The sequence below is a fragment of the Topomyia yanbarensis genome, chromosome 1, assembly GCF_030247195.1.
Source record: "Topomyia yanbarensis strain Yona2022 chromosome 1, ASM3024719v1, whole genome shotgun sequence".
In the NCBI taxonomy this organism is placed as follows: Eukaryota; Metazoa; Arthropoda; class Insecta; order Diptera; family Culicidae; genus Topomyia; species Topomyia yanbarensis.
In genome coordinates this window covers 24,342,090-24,360,996 of record NC_080670.1, presented here as the reverse complement: position 1 = coordinate 24,360,996, position 18,907 = coordinate 24,342,090, and the positions used below count along the sequence as shown (strand labels likewise).

At 40.4% G+C, this 18,907-nt stretch overlaps 3 protein-coding genes across 5 annotated transcripts in view; 2 read left to right on the top strand and 1 right to left on the bottom strand.

Annotated features, from left to right (window-relative positions):
* The window catches only part of LOC131677119 (luciferin 4-monooxygenase-like), a 93,638-nt gene that overhangs the window by 62,273 nt on the left and 12,458 nt on the right, over nucleotides 1-18,907 (top strand). The window lies entirely within an intron of this gene.
* LOC131677118 (luciferin 4-monooxygenase-like) lies at nucleotides 85-2,701 on the bottom strand. Of its 2 annotated transcripts, XR_009303284.1 has the most exons (4): nucleotides 2,335-2,701; nucleotides 2,064-2,271; nucleotides 373-1,992; nucleotides 85-306 (listed from the first exon to the last, which is right to left on the bottom strand). XR_009303284.1 is itself a non-coding variant. In XM_058956722.1 (3 exons), exons 1-3 carry the CDS (start codon nucleotides 2,617-2,619, stop codon nucleotides 698-700), a joined length of 1,788 nt encoding a protein of 595 aa, XP_058812705.1. In that variant the 5' UTR covers nucleotides 2,620-2,701; the 3' UTR covers nucleotides 313-697. The 2 variants fall into 2 exon arrangements, 1 of the variants encoding a protein (XP_058812705.1); XM_058956722.1 differs by lacking the exon at nucleotides 85-306 and having other exon boundaries at nucleotides 313-1,992.
* LOC131677123 (uncharacterized) lies at nucleotides 3,381-5,359 on the top strand. Its single transcript, XM_058956737.1, has 3 exons — nucleotides 3,381-3,891; nucleotides 3,964-4,285; nucleotides 4,338-5,359. The coding sequence occupies exons 1-3, from the start codon at nucleotides 3,543-3,545 to the stop codon at nucleotides 5,290-5,292; spliced, it is 1,626 nt and encodes a 541-aa protein (XP_058812720.1). The 5' UTR covers nucleotides 3,381-3,542; the 3' UTR covers nucleotides 5,293-5,359.

Sequence of the window (18,907 nt, the reverse complement as noted above, 5' to 3'; positions counted from 1 at the left end):
TTCTGGGCGGGAAGGGGAACACAATCAATAATGTTTTTTGTAAATGTTTATCGACTTGTTGTTACATAGTTCGACTGACGGCAGATTAATCGAAGCGGAAAATATGACAGCACCGGAATGTTGAAGCCTGGAGGTACAAAGTACAACAGGTAGGGCGCTGATCTTATAAGCTTGTCATCGTTTGTTCGATTCCCGACTAGGAAGATATAGGATGATAAAATATGATTAACTAGCTTGTCCTACATAAGCATACGAGTAGCAGTCATTATCGCTCATTAGTTTCTTTACAGCCAATTTGAACGTTCCCTGATAATAAAAAGAGTAAGTAATTCTATCAGTTATTATTTTAATTGATGTACATTGCCCTTTTACCTGGAATAACCTAATACACTTATTGGAATAGCTTTAATTTTCAGGTAGTCGCGCTAGTGCACCACATTCAGGAAGTGTAGCAAAATCATTTATGAGCACTAGTGTCTTAGGTAACTACCTAAACGAGCCGCTAGTGCACATAAACGCCTTTAACGCTGCTTCCGAAAAGTTTAAAGTATAAAACAAGTCTCAATGTGTGATATCAGGTAGATTAGTAACTTTCCAATTATCCACAGATATGAAGTAAAAAAATACTTTCAAAATATATTAAACTGAAAAGCAGTTTAATATAATATATTCCTTCAGCTATGATTGCCTGTAACAATTACAGCTTCGATTTAGTATTCTTAATAAATTCTCGCAACTCTCTGCGCAAAATTTTCCCGCTGATTGTTCGAGGGACTTCATCTATGAATCTCACTCCACCGTGCAGCTGTTTCTGAGGCGATACCTGACTGGCCATGTACTGCACAATTTCCTCGGCGGTGATCTCAACATCATCTTCCTTAACAACAAAAGCGGTCGCCAGCTCCCCGACCCGTTCGTCTGCTATCCCTATCACAGCAGCATCCTTAATCTTAGGATTTTTAATTAGAATGGCTTCCAATTCAGCCGGCGGAACTTGAAATCCTTTGTACTTGATGAGCTCCTTGATCCGATCGACGATGAAAAAATCATGCTCATCGTCATAATATCCAATGTCTCCGGTGTGCAGCCAACCATCTGCATCAATGACCGTTTCCTCGTCCACATATCCCTTCATGATGAGTGATCCCTTGAAGCACAATTCTCCCCGTTGATTCGGGCCCAGAATTTTCCCCGTTTCTGGGTCAATGACCTTAACCCACTGGCCCATCCGAATTTGTCCAACACATCCCGCTTTATTTTCGAAACCAGTTTGCATTAGCACTCCCAGTGTAGTCTCGCTTAGTCCATATCCCTGCCTAATGAAAGCCACTCCGATTCGATCCCGTACACGGTCTTCAATTTCCTTGCTCAGAGGAGCTGCTCCACAAATCAAGGTAATCAGCGAAGACAGATCATAATTGTCGACAATGGGATGCTTGGCCAGAAAAACCAACAACGGAGGCGCCACCGTCATTAAATTAACCTTATACTTTTGAATGCTTTCTAGAAATAGTACAATGTCGAATTTGGTCAGAACAACGCATCGGCAATCGTTAGTGACCATGTTGATCATACTGACTGCTGCCATGGCATGGAACAAAGGAGTTACGGCCAAAGTGTTCAACTGGTCAGGAATTTCATCAAGTATTTTGCGAGTTTCTTTTGCGTGGGCAACCGTAGTCATAATATTTAAATGAGTCAGCTCAACCCCTTTCGGCAATCCGGTTGTTCCAGAGGAAAGCACTATCACTGCCACCTGAGATTTAACGTCCACAGGTTCAGGCATAAAGTTGCTAGGTGGATTCGTTTCCTCTAACAGTTTGGAGAAACTAATTGCCTCGGGGAAGTTAGCTATGTTTGAGGCTTCACCCAAAACCACCATTCTCGCAGCGAGTTTCAGTTTCCTGAACGTCCCAGCTATCTTAGCCAGAACGTTAGCGGAAACGAAAACAACTTTCGGTTTGGATAGATTGATTGCGTGTTCAAGCTCAGCTGTAAAAAGGAATATAGATAATAAAATCGATATGGTTATCAACTCGCGATAAGTAAATAATGTTAATCACCTTCCACGTAGGCAGGGTTCAATAGGGCGACCGGAATCGATGCAAATATGGAACCGAACTCTGCGATACAGAACTCTAAACAGTTGTCACTGATGATGGCGGCACGATCTGTTTTCTGTATGCCCAACCGCGTCAAAGCAACCGCAACCTTAATTGATTGCTGCAGGATTTGCCGGTAGGTGAGTTGAACCTCGGTCACGGGATCAATCTGAAAAATGGAAATTTTAAAATAGGCAGATTTGTTGTTGCGAAGAACTCGGGCAGAACAAACCAATCCAATATTATCTGGTTTAACGAGGAATTCCTTCAGCATCATTTCCCCGAGCGATCCATCCTGCAGGAATTCTAGCGGATCTGGTCCACCGTACAGAATGTATTTCTCGTCTTCACGGGAGGCCATTATTAGCCGTACTTTGTACTTCGGGGAATGTGTGCGATTTTGACTACTACTACACAGGGAGCGTAGTTCAAACCTACAACTGACTAGCTTCGGGGTAAACACTCGACTGACCTGATCAGCCAGTAATGAGTAATCTGGAATAGGTATTTGCATCATACCACTACCGTCCGGCGCGGATTGTGTGCAGTTTGTTGGTAAATTTCGCTGTTACACGCACGTTGCGATACTGACGATGTGCATGATGATAAGAGTCTCCAAACACTGTAGTATTGGTGATTGAGCTATGTGATGTTTAACTGTTCATCCGCTGGATAAAAGGTAGTCGGGATTAAGTGCAAGGGCCGACCACAAACCGACGATAGCCGGGTGCTTTTTGAAGATATGAGGTACGATCAATATAGAAAACTGATTGGCTGTTGCTTAGTGAGTAAACATTGACGCTAGTCAATCCGTGCTATATTAATTCAGAGTTGGGTAGGGCACAATATCAATCAATTAAAAAAATCACCAAAAAACAACATGACTAACCTCTCATATTCATGGGATCATGTCGATTGTTTAGATCATGTTCCAAATTAAAGTGTTATCTAAGAAAGAAATGAGCATACAAGAAAGTTCAGTTTAGATATTTATTCCACTGAAGAAAACAATTTTGAGAGGTTATCAAATTTACTTAGTACACTTATTAATGTAGGACTGGAAATTAATACTGATGACGTTTACATAGCTCTGACGATATTTCGAATGTAAATCTTTTCAATCTGGATTTGGATTTGAGTGTTTACAATGTGCACAAGATATAAAACAATTACCATAAATTTTGAGGCCCACCATATCAAACTTCTATAAAAGCATACATGTAGGCGATTCCATCCCTACGACTCTCTATAACCAATTTTCCTCTCGCAGCGTGCAAAACCTGTTTAGGCGCCCCAATCGCATCTCTTACAGCCACAATCGACAATACATCTTATCAGCCATCCCTCCCAGACTGTTGAAGATTCCCACCGGAGCAGCACGGCTTAGTTTCATCACAACCAAGCTACTCAGCAGAGCTGTTATCACGCACTGTCGCTGCGATGGCTTCCACTCTCGACAAGTTAAACGACCCGAACATAATCTACGGTGGACCACTGCCGGAGGATTTTGACCGCGGATGCGCCTCGTTGGGAGAGCTGATCATACGCCAGCTTAGCAAGACCTCCGACAAAATCGCGTTGGTCAGTGGAATCAACGCACTACAGCTAACATTTGGCGGAATGTTGGAGCAATCGTTGGCACTTGCCGCCCACCTGCACGATCTGGGTGTTCAGCGAAACGACGTAGTCGCACTGATTAGTGAAAACCGCTACGAGTATCCAGTTGTAATTTTTGCTTCGCTGTACCTGGGAGCTACGACAGCCTTGTTCAACCCGGGCTATACCGAACGTAAGACGCAATACTTAAACGCTGAGGGTATAAAGTGATACGACGATAAGATTGTTTACTTGTGTCTTGCAGGGGAGTTTGAACATGCAATCAAACTGGCGAAACCGAAAGTCATCTTTCTATCGGCACAAGCAAATCTGCCGGTGCAAAAAGCTTGCCTTCGTATTCGTCGGCCTGTGCAGTTCATTCATCTGGATGACAATGGTAGAGGACAAACTTTTCAAAAGTGCTTGGAAGGATCCTCCAGGAAGTTCTCGGATGGAAGTTTCGTTCCTGCACCGGTTCAAATCGCAGACCAAGTGGCATTGATAGTAATGTCCTCGGGAACTACTGGACTGCCAAAGGGGGTACAGATAACTCAACGAAATGTAATGACAACGATATCTTTCATTCAGTATGTGTTGCTGGTATTTGGCGAACGAAATATTAAATTCTCCGTATTCCAGGTCATTCTTTGAAACGAATAATCTAGAAGAAATGGTAGCCGTTGATGTGATACCGTGGTTCCACGTCGCTGGGGGTGTGTCGATGCTGAATTGGTTGGCCAATGGAATGCGCTTGGTATATTTGCCAAGGTTCGTCTCAAGCTCCTACCTATCGTGCATTCAGCAGTACCGTCCAAATATGCTGAACTTGGTGCCTCCAATTGCTGTGTTTTTGGCTAAAAACCCGATGGTCGACGAGTTTGATCTGTCTTCCGTGGAGACAATCTTCTGCGGAGCAGCTCCGCTGAGTCGTAAAATAGAAGAATTGATTCATTCTCGGTTGAAGGTGTCGTTTATTCGACAGGCTTATGGCATGAGCGAAACCACTTTGGCCATTCTCGCTCAGCTGGGTACCGAGAATAAACCGGGTAGCGTGGGTCGTGTACGACCAGGGCAGTGGGTTAAAGTGATTGATACAGAAACTGGCAAGTCCTTAGGTCCGTATCGAAACGGTGAACTGTGCTTCAAAGGTACCTTAATCATGAAAGGATATATCGGGAAGGAAGAAGCCATAGATCAAGACGGCTGGCTGCATACCGGGGACGTCGGATATTATGACGACGAAGAAAACTTTTACATCGTTGATCGATTGAAGGAATTAATTAAATACAAAGCTTTCCAAGTACCGCCAGCGGAATTGGAGGCTGTACTATTGACACATCCCAAGGTGAAGGATGCAGCCGTGATTGGTGTCCCGGAAGAACGAGTGGGGGAACTGGCTACAGCATTCGTGGTTCCGGTCGATGGGTCCGAAGTGAAGGAGGAAGAGATTCTGAAATTTGTGAATAATCAAGTATCGGTAACTAAGCAGTTGCACGGAGGAGTCAGATTTATCCTTGAAATTCCAAAAACTAGCAGTGGGAAAATTTTAAGGCGAAAGCTTCGTGCGGTGGCCCAAAGGAAATCAAAACTATAAATTCATCTTCGATTAATTACCAATTCCTATCCAATGTTAACGCATATTAAAGTATACTTACAAAGTCGCTTATTGTTTCTCAATTTACCATCCTGTGTTCAGCCATTTACCTGCATTTCGAAAACATGCACTCCACTTCTCGCGCCAGCATGAAACATTCTTATTTGACAGGATACGTAGTTTGCTTTCAAGATTTCATATCTCAATTCAAGTCACGTTCCGTCTAATGACACAGCAGTTAGTTGATTCCCCCCGTCTGCTCTCGACACACATAACGGGGAATCAAGAAAGCTTCATGACACCTTGTCAACTTTACTTACGCTCTCGGCTTCAACTGCAAACAGTCGCTGTAGTATCACACTACCTTGCATGAGAAGGCATCCCCAAACCAACGTCAACATGCTGAGCAACTCACGTACCACACACACACACGCCTACCTTTGCCAGCGTGAACAAGTTTATTTTCTTGCAAATTTCAAGCTGAAAATTAACATCGCCAGCACAACACTGCGAAAGGGTTTACGTTACTCAGCGACTGTCCTCTTCAACAGGGAGAAAATAAGCGCCATAAAGGTAGAAAAGCTTATGATTTTCACGGCGCTGCTTTAAGGCGGCAAGGAATTCAGTCCGGCTGTCCATATCGCGTGGGAAAAGGTTTTATCACTGGTGGTGATTATAGTATTGCTTCCACATATGAGAAAGTGTTTAGGTCGGTAATTAGCATATTCGAATTTCAACAGTAGGGTAGACGAGCCCTCATTCATCGCATTAGTCGGGATGTCACATAATTTCGTTGATAACTTGCCTTAAAAATGTAAAGAGAGAGCAGACACCGATCTAACTAATGTGTTTAAATGAGTGAAATGAATAGCGGTGCAAGGATGAATTGGGGCACAGTAACATATAACGAACATGGAATCTTTTCAAACACCACCGTTCATCTATGTAACATATTGTTTTGTAACCCCTACAGATAAATATAGATTTTGTATGCTATCAATATGCTATTTTCAGTTTGTTAGGAAACAAGACTTGAAACCTGCACTCGGAAAATAACGAGTGTTCAATAAAAAATGAGAATGATTTTGAATACCTTTCTGTAATTGAAGTAAAGAGCGTAAATTTTTTCCTCTTCAAGAGAATTGCACTCTGGACTCCCTAGAAATAGGTGACATGTTTCTTTTCACTCGATGGCTGCCAGTTCAATCGAAGATGGCGTCGAAACAGCAAGCACTTCGCGAGCGCTTTGCACGGTTTTACGAAACGCATGTTCGTCGTGGAAAAAAGTTTACGGTAGACCACTTTCGAGAGGAAAACGTGCCCGTGAGTACAGTACAGTTAACGATCTGGACTAGCTGAAGTTGCACAGGGAATCAGTAGATAATTATGATTGGGAGTAACGAAACATCTTTCAATGTGCAACTCCTGGCAATCCTAAAGTGTTTATTGATCAATACCGATGCCGGCCAGGCCCGAAAGTAGATCGCGTAAGGAAAAGGAAGGAATGTTAGTCCGATACTTGCTTCTGCTAGAAGCCGTATATACCACTGCGCACTCAACCAGTATCATGGGAGGAGGATATTTGTTAGGAAGTATAGAAGTTGGATTCGAGCCAGAGAGGTGACTCCATTATCTGGACTAGATCACTGAGAACTGACATACAAGTAAAGTTTTCAACTTGTGTAAGAAATTAAACTGTCGCTTTGGAATGACAACAGCAAGTAGCAACTTTCCACTGATCGGCGCTTCGATCGGCCAGCAATCGTTATACGAGACTTGTATGCAAACTTGGATGCAATGGTGACTCACGCATGCAAACCTGTATGCGATAGTGATTTTCAACGCATTTTCATTTAAATGTTTACACAGTTTTTTCGGGAAAGTTTGTCCTAGCTTATATGTCTGTTCTCTGTGACTAGATATCGTTCCATCAACGCATGGACCGCCCGAGGACCAACGGCTTTACTTCCCTTCCGAAGGAATACGTGACCACAGATTTTTTCACCTCAGAAAAATCTCAACGACCTCGGCTAGGATCGAACCCAGACCTCCTGAAATGAGTGGCAGTCACGATTACCACTCAACCACCGGCGCCATCTGATTTAAAAAAAACTGTGAAAGCTATGTATACAAGTAAAACACTGTCTTTAGATAATTTAATTGTGCACAGACTGAACTAAAAGAATGTGCCTACAAATCTCATTTTACAACATTAATAATGCGCTTACTGCTACAAAAATATGTTCTAATCCACCTAGTCGTCCATTGTGCTTTTCTCATCTATTTAAACTATGAGTTAATAGATGGTTGCGTTCAATATAACTTTGTGCAAATGTCTATTACAAAATAGACATTTGGTATCAAAAATACGAATTCGATTTTTGAAGCTTCGTGTGGTCCTCCCTTAGAAAATTAAGTTTTTGTTACGGCATTTCTGGTGATTTCGTATGCTACCAAACGATCCAGTCGATTATTCTGGAACCATATAACCGATCCGTACAAAATTTTATGGCTATCTTTGGGGATAATATCCCTTGCATTTGAAATTAATTTTGTGAAAATCGCCCAACAATCTCCGAAAAACTGATGTGTGTTTGGTAATTTTGAAAAAATACTCATTTTTCCCGGAACTATCGGAACCTTTTATGGTGGGCAATGTGGCCAACAACACTTGGAATGGGGGGGTGAGAGTGAGAGATGGTGCAACCAACCGATTTTATACCTTCCATTTGGTACTTGGCTTGTGAAAATCGGTTCAGTCATCACTGAATAACCGATATGACTTTAAGTTAGGAATACGACCGAAGGCCGGGAATTACTTCAAAGAATCTTGAATTGGCCATTAGTGATCTAAATTTGAAGTTATGTGATGTCCATTTCACTAGATCTTGAACCTCTGAGATATTACGATTGTAGTGGATTATATAGGAAATTCTTGTGCTTTAAAGCTTTAAAGCTAAATTCAAATTCCTAAAATATGCTTCCCTCTAATCCCTTTGAACATTTTTCAGTTCCTTTTTATAGGATATCAACAACCGTCGTAAGGGGCCAATGTGGTTAAAATGTTTCGTTAGTCAGTAATGATCTAGACGTGCAAATTCAAATTATTTCAAGTTACCCCCATTTGAATAAGTTTTGCCTCGTCTTGATACCATAGTGTTACCAGTTTATATGGAAATTTACCACACTCTTCAACCTATAACTCTGGAACCGGAGATCCGATCGTCAAAAAATCAATATAATAAGTGGTTTGAAACTCAGTTTGTGCAAATCGGTTCAACCATCTCTGAGAAAATTGTGTGACATTATTTGAATAACACACACAAATCGACACTCTGAACACAGTTTCATGGACCATTCATAGGCTTGTGTGCAAATATTTCATTTTATGTAGATGTCTAACATTTTGAATAATTAATCTGCTTCCAACCATCGAAAATAACGGTCACGCATATCTGGAAAAGCAATCGCATGTGCACTGTGCTATGGCAATCCAAATGCCATCATTCACGTTCCTGTGCTACAGAAATCGAGTACGGTTATTCTCGTTCCGACAGTGAGGATTGCATCGATTGAGATGAATTTTAGTGATAATGAGGAGGTTTCTTTGTGATGTAATTGTACGGCTGTTATAAATTTCCGAGGTTACCGAATTGGACCGCTGACACGAGAAAAGAAGCACTTTCTATAAGCTATTTGCAGTAATCAGTCATACTCCTCTATTTGGACGTAGTACTGGACCGGTCTTAAACCGGGAAACAGTTTTGAGCCGCTTGTAACCGCGTTTTCAACATAGAAAACATAACTGAATCTTTTTTCAACCAATATGTTATGTAATATGATTTGAGTTTCTATGAGGAGATAAAGAAAAATGACAAAACTCACCCTAAAATTTAACAAATTTAAAAGTCCTTGATTGGCCTAAACAACCCATTCCACTTCTCGTCGTCACGTTTTCCAGCCGATCTGGTGAAGCAATTTTCAACCTCCTCGAGAATAAATATGCAAAGACGTTACTACTGGACGTGACCTCACCGGTATTGGTGGCGCGTTGTTCCGTTTTGTTTAGCAGGGTCAATGGGACAGGTGCCGCTTTTTAGAAATTCTTTTTTTGTGTTGTTCGGGTACCATTTTCTCACCCGATCGTCAGTCAACTTGAATGATGTCTGAAGACGAGCATTGTACCTAATAAACGGCGAATATTACTTGGTTCTTAATTTGCTGGCATCACTGACGCAGTTAATTTTAAATGTAGCATGAATTTATCCGATTTAGATTGCCTTGGAGCGGCTCAAGAAAATGTTACGCTACTATTCGTATCTGGTCACGTCTTCCTTCGGAAGGAAAGTAAAGCCGTCCCGGACCATGTGTTGATGGACCGATATCTAGATGATGAAGTCACCCATCTGGTGACGGTGATATGCACTCAGTGCACACAAAGACCGACGGAAAAATAATTGTTTAGAAAAAAAAGGACTAGGTCCTTCCAGTCCTGAGTTAAATCGTTGCAAAAGGATATAACTTTTACAGTTATGCCCTTTAAACTTATTTCGAGCACTTGGAGCTGCGCTTTAATTATGCCGTTCGTACATTTCCGCCATCACTTCACAAGTGCCTCTTCAGTTCTAGAAGTCAGCTGGCAGTCATTACTTACATAAACGGGATTTATTCTAATCCCGGAACATTATGAAATTAGTTCCTCCGCCTGCTAAAATTCAAAGTCTCACAGTCGTTTGGTTCCATTTCCAAGCGGCGGTCGTATTACGATGTGCTAGCCATATTTCGCTCTCCATTATGATCTTGCAGTCTGCACGCAGGCAGACACTTTCCCGCCAGATGAAATACGTTCTTCAATCACAGGATTTGCTCCCCAGAGGCACTGTGCGCCGGCCAAATGCGTATCGGTGAAATGGCTGAGAACCGGGGAGGGTTTGCTCGGTGTTATCACGAGTAGGGTATAAATTTTGCCGAACAATTTAATTTGTAGTCGTCTTGCAGCTGGCATGCCGATTAGCATATACGTTTCATGTTTGCTCGACCGAAGCAAACACGCTGAAGGGGGTAACAAGACGCCATCTGACAGAACGGCGGTAGGAACATCAAAAGAATGGTCAGTTCTTGTTTTATGCAGATGTGATATTTATTTCGTCCGCTGAAGAATTAAATATGTCACCACAGATCTGGTGAGGTTTTATTTGCATTCATTTTGTACGGGATAAGAGATAAATTAAAAAAAAAACAATGGAATGAATTTTCCTGGTGTACTAGACAGATCTTTCATCTGACGTGACCTGGAATAATAAGTCCACAAGTCTGTTAATTATGCTTCTCGCCATTTGTATAGTAAACTAACAAACCACATTTTACTTTCATGTTGAAGAGGAAATAATATTTTTGTAAAAGTACTTACCTTCGAGTTTTGAGGAACATACAACTCGGAAAGCCTTTGCATTATGGTAGCTTAGAATCGAAATCGTGAAGAACTTCAAAGATTTTTAATTTAACCTCAGACAACCGAGTGTTTCCTTTGTTTCCATTCACCACCGTCTTATTATTCCGTTTTTCTAGCTACATAATGACGAAGAGCCTTCCGATCGAAACAAAACACAAATAAGACCATCTGACCGTAAACAGCAAAAAAGCACTACCGATGATGACATGGACTTGGTCGTAAACGACAACGGAATTTTTAGTATAATTTTCTATTGTTATTGTTAAAAACGTAAAAGACACACTACCCAGTTGTACTAACGCATTGAGCCGTGGCAAATAAACTATTGAAAAATAACACAACTTGTCGTTCGGTAAACACTGTAGATGGCTTAGCAATGACATTTTAGAACCTTCGTAGTAACGTTTGCTTTTCGGTAAAGCAAGATTCGTCCCTCCATTCGTGAAATGAAGAATTTGTTATGCTTCATTCAGTTTCCAGTTCTATCGTGTGTAAGGAATGTAGTACACTTAAGGTTTTCATGTGGGTTTACGCATATTTTACTAGTTTTCTACATGTTTCACATATTTTCAACCACCCGTATCTACGGAACCGAAACTCCGATACCAATAAATTTCAATGATAGCCGATAGTAATCTTATATCATTCATTCGAATCTGAATTTGTGGAAACCGATTTAACCATCTTCATGTCTCTTATCAGCTGAAAAGTTGCGTTTCAGAATATTCACAAAGGCCGTCCTAAATAAGTGTTTTTTAAAATATGCAACCGATCCAATGCCGAAATTAGAATTTGGATACCCCTGGCAATAGCATACATGTCTGTAATGTCAAACGGGAAAGTTCAATCTAACCTTAAAAACAAACAAATTAAGATATAGTTTTAAAAAACTAGGAACCGGTAGGTTGGCTACTCTGTAACCTGAAACAATAGAGAATTTCATAAAAAAGATGATCTATTTCTCGACAAACGTTTGATTACGGCGTAAAAGCCAACTGTCAAAATTATCTTTAAAGAGAAACTTTTTTTTTTTTATTTCAATTATAGAGGTTTTAACCTTAAGGTCATTCGCCTCTTCGGGTTAGAAAAATCTCTTAAGAAAAATTTCTAACCCTATGTGCGGGGTCGGGACTCGAACCCAGGTGCGCTGCGTACAAGGCAATCGATTTACCAATACGCTACGCCCACTCCCCTAAAGAGAAACTCTGAATAAACCGTTACTGGCCTAAAGAATGGCCGAAACGATGAGATTGAAAATACGGTCAAAATTCACCTTTTTATTGAACGCACTGATCACCCAGTATCTAGTTGGGTGCGTTAACCACTCCGTCATCGATTTGCGATGATGTCATCACAAATTCCCAGCAGTATCGTAATCAGCGCCACAGCCCCAATACCTACCAATGGACCCATCGACCCCCAATGTCTCCTATAAACAAATCGTCACCAATCGGACAATCACTCTCGTTATCTATTTTTAGCTTCAGTAGATTACGTTCAGGCTTGAGATACTAGTAGATAGATTATTGATTATCCGTTGTATAAGGTTGCACCCAACTTCCTATTGTGCGCGGAGACCTTCTTCCGCGGCGGGGAAACGTTTGTCTGTTCGCCCACTGTGTCATGGGGTCATTTAATTGTCTCGTTTCTTTCATGTCAAGGTCGTCATCGTTAAAGCGGTCTTGGTGCCCATCATCCGATATTCTTCATTGCTTCTTGCACTTATGGGTGACCGTAGTAAAACTGTCGTCATTGTTATTAACATCCTCACCGATGTTGCTTTCAGTAGATTTTGGGGTGCCAAGTACTACTTATGCGGTTGTCATTATGACCTGAACAGCTGCTACGAATTTGGCAACCGTTTGTAGTTCAGGTTCAGTTAAGTAAGTGGTATTGCAAACTCTGTTTTGGGTTTGTTTGCTGTAGATGAGTTGGCTTTCGGTTGAGATGCATTCTCTTCTGCATCTTCCACGCAAGATTGTCCATGGTGAGCTGTCTACAATACTTGCACGTATGGGTTTGCTCTGCATGGGTGCACAACGTAGTTTATTTAATAGCTGTTTCGTGAGTTTTGTGATTTATTGGCAAATAGGAGGGAATAGATCTTTCGACCCGCATTCCCACCACAAGAACACCGTTACCCTGCAAGAACTTTCTCCAAGTACAAGTTGAATTAGTTTTGGAATTTGCGTTTCGACTTCGCCTCATCACAATCCTTAGTTAACGGACGTAGTGTACAATACAAGTTGTTTTTGTAAACCTTTTTTTTGTAATTCCTTGGTGTATGTTTCGTTGTTCATCGAAGCAGTTGTAATTATGGAAACCACCCTAATTATCTTCTCAGAAAATAGAAATGTATGTGGTTACATGTTGGATGTTTACAAAATCAAAATGGCGGATATATGTGGGACCTTGATCGTTGCCTCGAAAAAGACTCATCCAATGCAACATCCAATTGACTATTAATTGGTAGGCTTAAAGTTTGAGTATGACGCTAAAATACCCCAAAAACATGGCATTTTTAATTATTATATCTATTTAAAAATGCAAAAAAAAACGAAAAATCGGTTTTTTGAAAGTTGCAAATGAGGTGATCCGCTTAAGGGTTCCGAAATTTTGCCGCAGCCACAAATAGCTTGCCAGACCATTAATTTCTTGCCAAATATTTCGACTTGAATGGGTTTGGATGTCTCAGATCACTGATTCAATACTTACCCTTCTCGCAATGTGTAATATTGTGGCCTCGGTAAGTATTCTTTTTGTTTCAGACTACATTTCAGCTACTTCTGCTCCTTATAGATATAGAAATAAAGATTGTCAATCTAAGTAATTCAATCATTTTTGACAGATAGTAAACAGGACGTGACGACACAGCAAAACTGTTTCCTGTCAGCCCACAATATTAATTTTTATTAATAAACTTTCTGAATTGAAATTTGTTAAAATGGTTATGTTAATTGAACTATACAAACATATGATTACGGCGTAAAAACCAACTGTCAAAATTATCTTTGAAAGGAAATTCCGGACAAACCGTTACTAGCCGAATACAGTACATAGCAGTTAACGATAAAGAAAACTTTTCTCTTTAATCTACTGCCAACATCTGTAATTTGCGAGTTACGGTTTATCCAGAATTTCCATTCAAAGTGAATAAAGACAGTTGGCTTTTAAGCCGTAATCATATGTTTGTCGAGTATTGTTTTATAACAGTTGCATTCATCCAACAAATGAAGGAATGCAGATGAAAAGGCAAAATGAAACATTTATCCCTCTATATAACAAAACAATCACAATAGAAGTAGAAGAAAAATAATATAATACTCCTGCATGCGTCCATCGGCACACCCCTGACTGCGACAACAATTCAGCTGCCATGGATCTTTGTTCGCGTAATTAAATCAGCACCACTCAATCGCCAAAACTTGCAAACAAAAGTTGGGTCCCGTTTTGTGATGTAGGTGTCGTAACGCTATTGTTCTCTTGCAATCGTACAGTTTTCTGTAATTGTTTAATTGAATAACATTCAACTTAATTCGCTTCGATTCGTTGGATTAAGTTTCGGTTCAGCGACAACATCGCAGCCGCGTTCGATGTGTTTGCTTGAACCTGTAGCTAGTAGAAGGCGCACGTCCAGCAGCGGCCAAGAAGGGAGAAGGGCGCAAGTGTGACAATGAAAAGTTTTTCTTTAATTTTCTTGTCACGCGAAAGTTCTCCGCTGCTGCTGGCGGGGAGTAGTAGAGGAAACGAGGGTACGACGTTCCTGTTAGATGTTGATGCCCAATAGAAGTGGCAACAGTGTCGCTTTAGTTTCTCCTTTGTGAGACAATAGGAGACTCGTTGGTGAGGTTTTTGTTGGTCGACCAGGTTCAATGGTTCTGCCTGATGGGGACAAGTTGGTCACGTTGTCTGTGGGTAAAGGAAAACAAACAAGACATTTCCACTAACAGCTCACCAGGAGGTGAGAAGGATGGTTTGTGTGGAGCTGAAATGACACTGCTTTGCGGGGACGAAGGTTGGTAACTTAATTAGAAACACTATGCAAGCGAGAACAAATCGATGTGAGAATTGTTTCGGGTTAAAAATATATGTGCTTCAGTTAAATCATGTAGGTTGGACCTGATCGTTGCCGTTACAGATAACTGTTTCAAAATCATATCACAACGTTGTATCTAATATTTGGCTTTTTAGGCACAAATGAGGTTAACTCATTGATATGAATACATGGTTCTCATCGTTATATGTCATATTTCAATTTCATATCACAAATTCGAATTTCTTACATTATTTCCAATAACACAATCATCTTTTCGATATGATGTGATCATCAATGAACCCCGAGTGTGAACAGCTTCAATTTAATTTTTTTTCCGATTCCCAGCATATTTTGCCGATACATGCGAGACACATAGCTTCCTCACTGTGGAACAGTTTCCCCGTGGTGAAAGTAATCAATCAAATGGAATCATATTGATTTGGGGGTGTGATGTGTTGGCGCACTTTTCACCTCGTTTCCGGGGGAGGATGTTCTATTCGCACGGTCGCGTATGCCTTCTAAAAGTGAAAGCCGGGAGAGTATGTGTCATCATGACAGCATATATCAATCGCGGTACAGGTCGCTAGACAAACGCTCGCTTGACAGCGACAAGTAGTGCCACTTTATTTGTAAAGATGGATGTTTCGTGGTTTGTTTGGTTTTTTCCGGGTGATGATGAACTTGGGACTTGGCATTGGTGTCACATGGAACATGCTTCATTAAATGTGATGGGCTGTCAGTTTGCTTTGGGGAAAATCAATTTGGTGGTGAAAAGACATTTTCTAGCCAATAAAAATCTGACAATAACTTGAGAAGTGAATGATTGTTTGGTATTTTGCGAACGGATTTTCTGGTTCACGAGAGCATACATTATTTGGAAGAATAAACAGTTTTTGACAGTTGGTGTACTAGAATATTCTAGACAAAAAAAAGTTGAAGCTGGAGCAAATATACGATATAAGGAGAAAGGAGTTCAGCATTGATGTTGGACATAAATACTACAGCCACATGGCATTCGAAAGGAAAGCATTTCATATGCATTCAAAATAACAAACTTATTTTAGTGATTTTTATGAAATTTGTCTGCCACCTGATGGTGAATACATCTATGCATCGCCAATCATACCAACCCTGTTGTGATCAGAAAAAAAATGACAGCGTTGATTTGCAACAGCCCTGGCGAAAACAATCAAGTAAAGGCTAGTTTACAGGTCGGAAAACGTTTCACGGGATTTGGGTCCCTATGTATTTTAAATGGAGCTCGGGATTTCAAATCCCGTGACGGGAAATGAGTCTACACCAAGATGACGAACTCTGGAAAGTGATTTGTATCATTTGATTTGTATCATTTGGGATCCTTCGTCACTAAATACGCACAAAACAAAACAATGAAGACAAGGCCCCTTGTTCTTTGAATTCTACGAAAATGAATAGTAGAAGTAGCGACTACACTCGGTAAGTTTCGATTCTCTTTTTATTGTAAATAAAATGAAATTTCAAGCAATGTGCATCATAAAATGCAACGTGGGGAACACGGGGAATTATCTGTCATGCTTCAGTCTTCCAATATTATCACTAGCCCGGAAATCCATGGAATCGAACAGCGACAAATATATAGTGCTAAGTTCAACATTGTTGGTATCCATATCGTTCTTAAACTCAAAAAGAAAACGAGTGTGCAAAGGAAATAAAGAAAACGCTATGTTTCGAATTTACACGCATGCTTTGTTCTATGCCGTTGTCTCATTTTCGTTTTCGCAAAATTCTGGTTGTTTGGAAAGTAGTATCGCTCTTTCTTCATTTCCTTCCTGATTTTGGTCAATGGAAATGACATTTTTTTAACCCTAGTACCAAGTACCCATAGTACATGGCATAGTACATGGCATAATGCGGTAAACTACAGTAATGCATAATGGCATAATGCGGTAAACTACAGTAACTAGACATGTAGCGCGAATGTCGGAAGAGAGACTAGTTGAGTTATGCTCAGCAGAGAATCGGGAAAAGAGTTGAAATTTCTGACTGTGTGCAATCGAGGAAAATGCGTGTGCGTGGACGTAGCAGGCGTTCAAGGACAGTGGAGAATAGCGGCCCAAAATCAAATACCCTGGAAATCTGAAATACCTTCTGTCATGCTTCGGAGCACACGTTTGTTCGGTCACGATGAAGATGTTCTTTGTTTACAAAATCCCACGTTCACAAACTAGTTATTATAGTAAAAAGAGCTACTAAACCATGATATCAATTGGAGCATTGGTTGTGGAAATGTCATGCCCATCACAAACACTTTAACTTTAAAAAACCATCTAATGCCCAAAAGTAATTCTTTTTGAAAATGGAGCTATTCGCGCACAGTTAGATGTGAGCGCAACGATCTCGAAAAAAAATCGATGGCTCACATTAAATAATCAGATTCCTAAATTGAAGCTGATAAACATCAATTCGCTAAAATCACATCTTTGCTATCCGTTCTATGACGTCATGCACTCGTTGAACCGTAAAATGGCTACGTACGTTTCACGCTTATGATGAGCGTGATGATTTTATTTGCCTCTCCGCCGCCGGCCTTTCTTCATCGTCATTGACGCATTTTGTTTTGTGTCATTTTTCCACTGTTATTAATATCCCGTTTGTATGTCTGTGTTGGTAACTAAGCCTTACTAGACAAAAAATATTAATGGGTGACTTCAGAACGAGAACCGACAAAATATCTACTCGTTGCAAACGCCTCTTTAAACCCTAGGACAAAATGAAACATGATTACTAGCTCGAATGAGCTATATAAACTTCCCATCATTACAGCGATCACAAGTGGAACAGCATGGATACAGCATTGGGGTCCGATATTGAATAGTACAACAATGAGATTGATTGAACACTAACGAATCATTTGGGAGCTTTTCGCTCACAGTTCGAGAGCGAAAAAACTGATGCATTTACGCTCCCGATGATTCATTTTTGGTGTAAAAAAGACGTTTCGGTACGCCAACTTTATCTGTTTTTGCTATCTTCAAATATTTTTTTGACGTAGGACTACGTCTTTGTTTTCGATATAGGGGTGCACGTTGCAAATTCTACAAAAATGGTATGTAACGAAAAGTGGTCCAATTTTAAACGCATATAATTCAGCCATCTCACGATAAATATTCAAATTTTTTCCGCATATCGCCCCGAAATACTTCTAAGAATGGATTCCAATTGATAAACCCAAAGATTTTTGATATCATGGCATTAAAAATTTAAATAATGAACAACCTAGTCAAAATATCGCGCATTTACACACAGAAGATAGCGCTTCCCTAGTCCAGCACGACAGATTTGTGTACCTAGTGCGCTACCGATTTCTCCAGACCAGCTCAGTTACCTGTTGAACAGCAGGAAGCAGATCACTGCGCTGTTTGTTTTCACAGCCAGTGTAGCTGAGTTAGAAGTCCGTTACACTGCCTGTGGTGGTACGCTTTGCTATCTTTTGTGTTGTGTTCGTGTCCAGCACACTTTAATGTATAATTTATTCGTACACAAAATAGTTTGTACATGCGAGATCCATTTGCAAACACGGTGTCGTGGTATTAGTTGTCTCTTTCGCTCTACCCATCATCATCAGCGTTCATTCATTTTGCTTTGCGCTCGGGTTTAATGTTTGAGGCGAATGTGTAGGTAGGTAGATCTAATTTGTTACTAAATTGCACAACGAAAGTTTATTATTTACGTTCGATCAATTCATTGATTCATTTCCCCATCACGTCATTCATTCCCACTCAGCCTATAGTATTTTGATTCTACTGATAGGTACATACTACAAAGTCTATTTATGAATGAATACACTGCCACTTGAAAAACCATTGCAAAAACGCATCTTGTCCATATATACAATTGTTTTCGATTCTTGTATATTTATAATTTCGGTAATGCATTCGCTATATTTGTATGCGTACTTTAGGAAAGTTACAATAATAGCAAAATATAACTAGAATGGTAGGTGAAATGTGATTATATTGCCTAAAATTTGATTTTTCTTCACTGGTCCTGGTTTTTTACCACACACAATCGAAAAGTTTTTACAAGCTAATCTTATGCTATAAAGATTTAGTTCCAGATATTAGTTCGGTCACAGTTTTCTGTCTTCT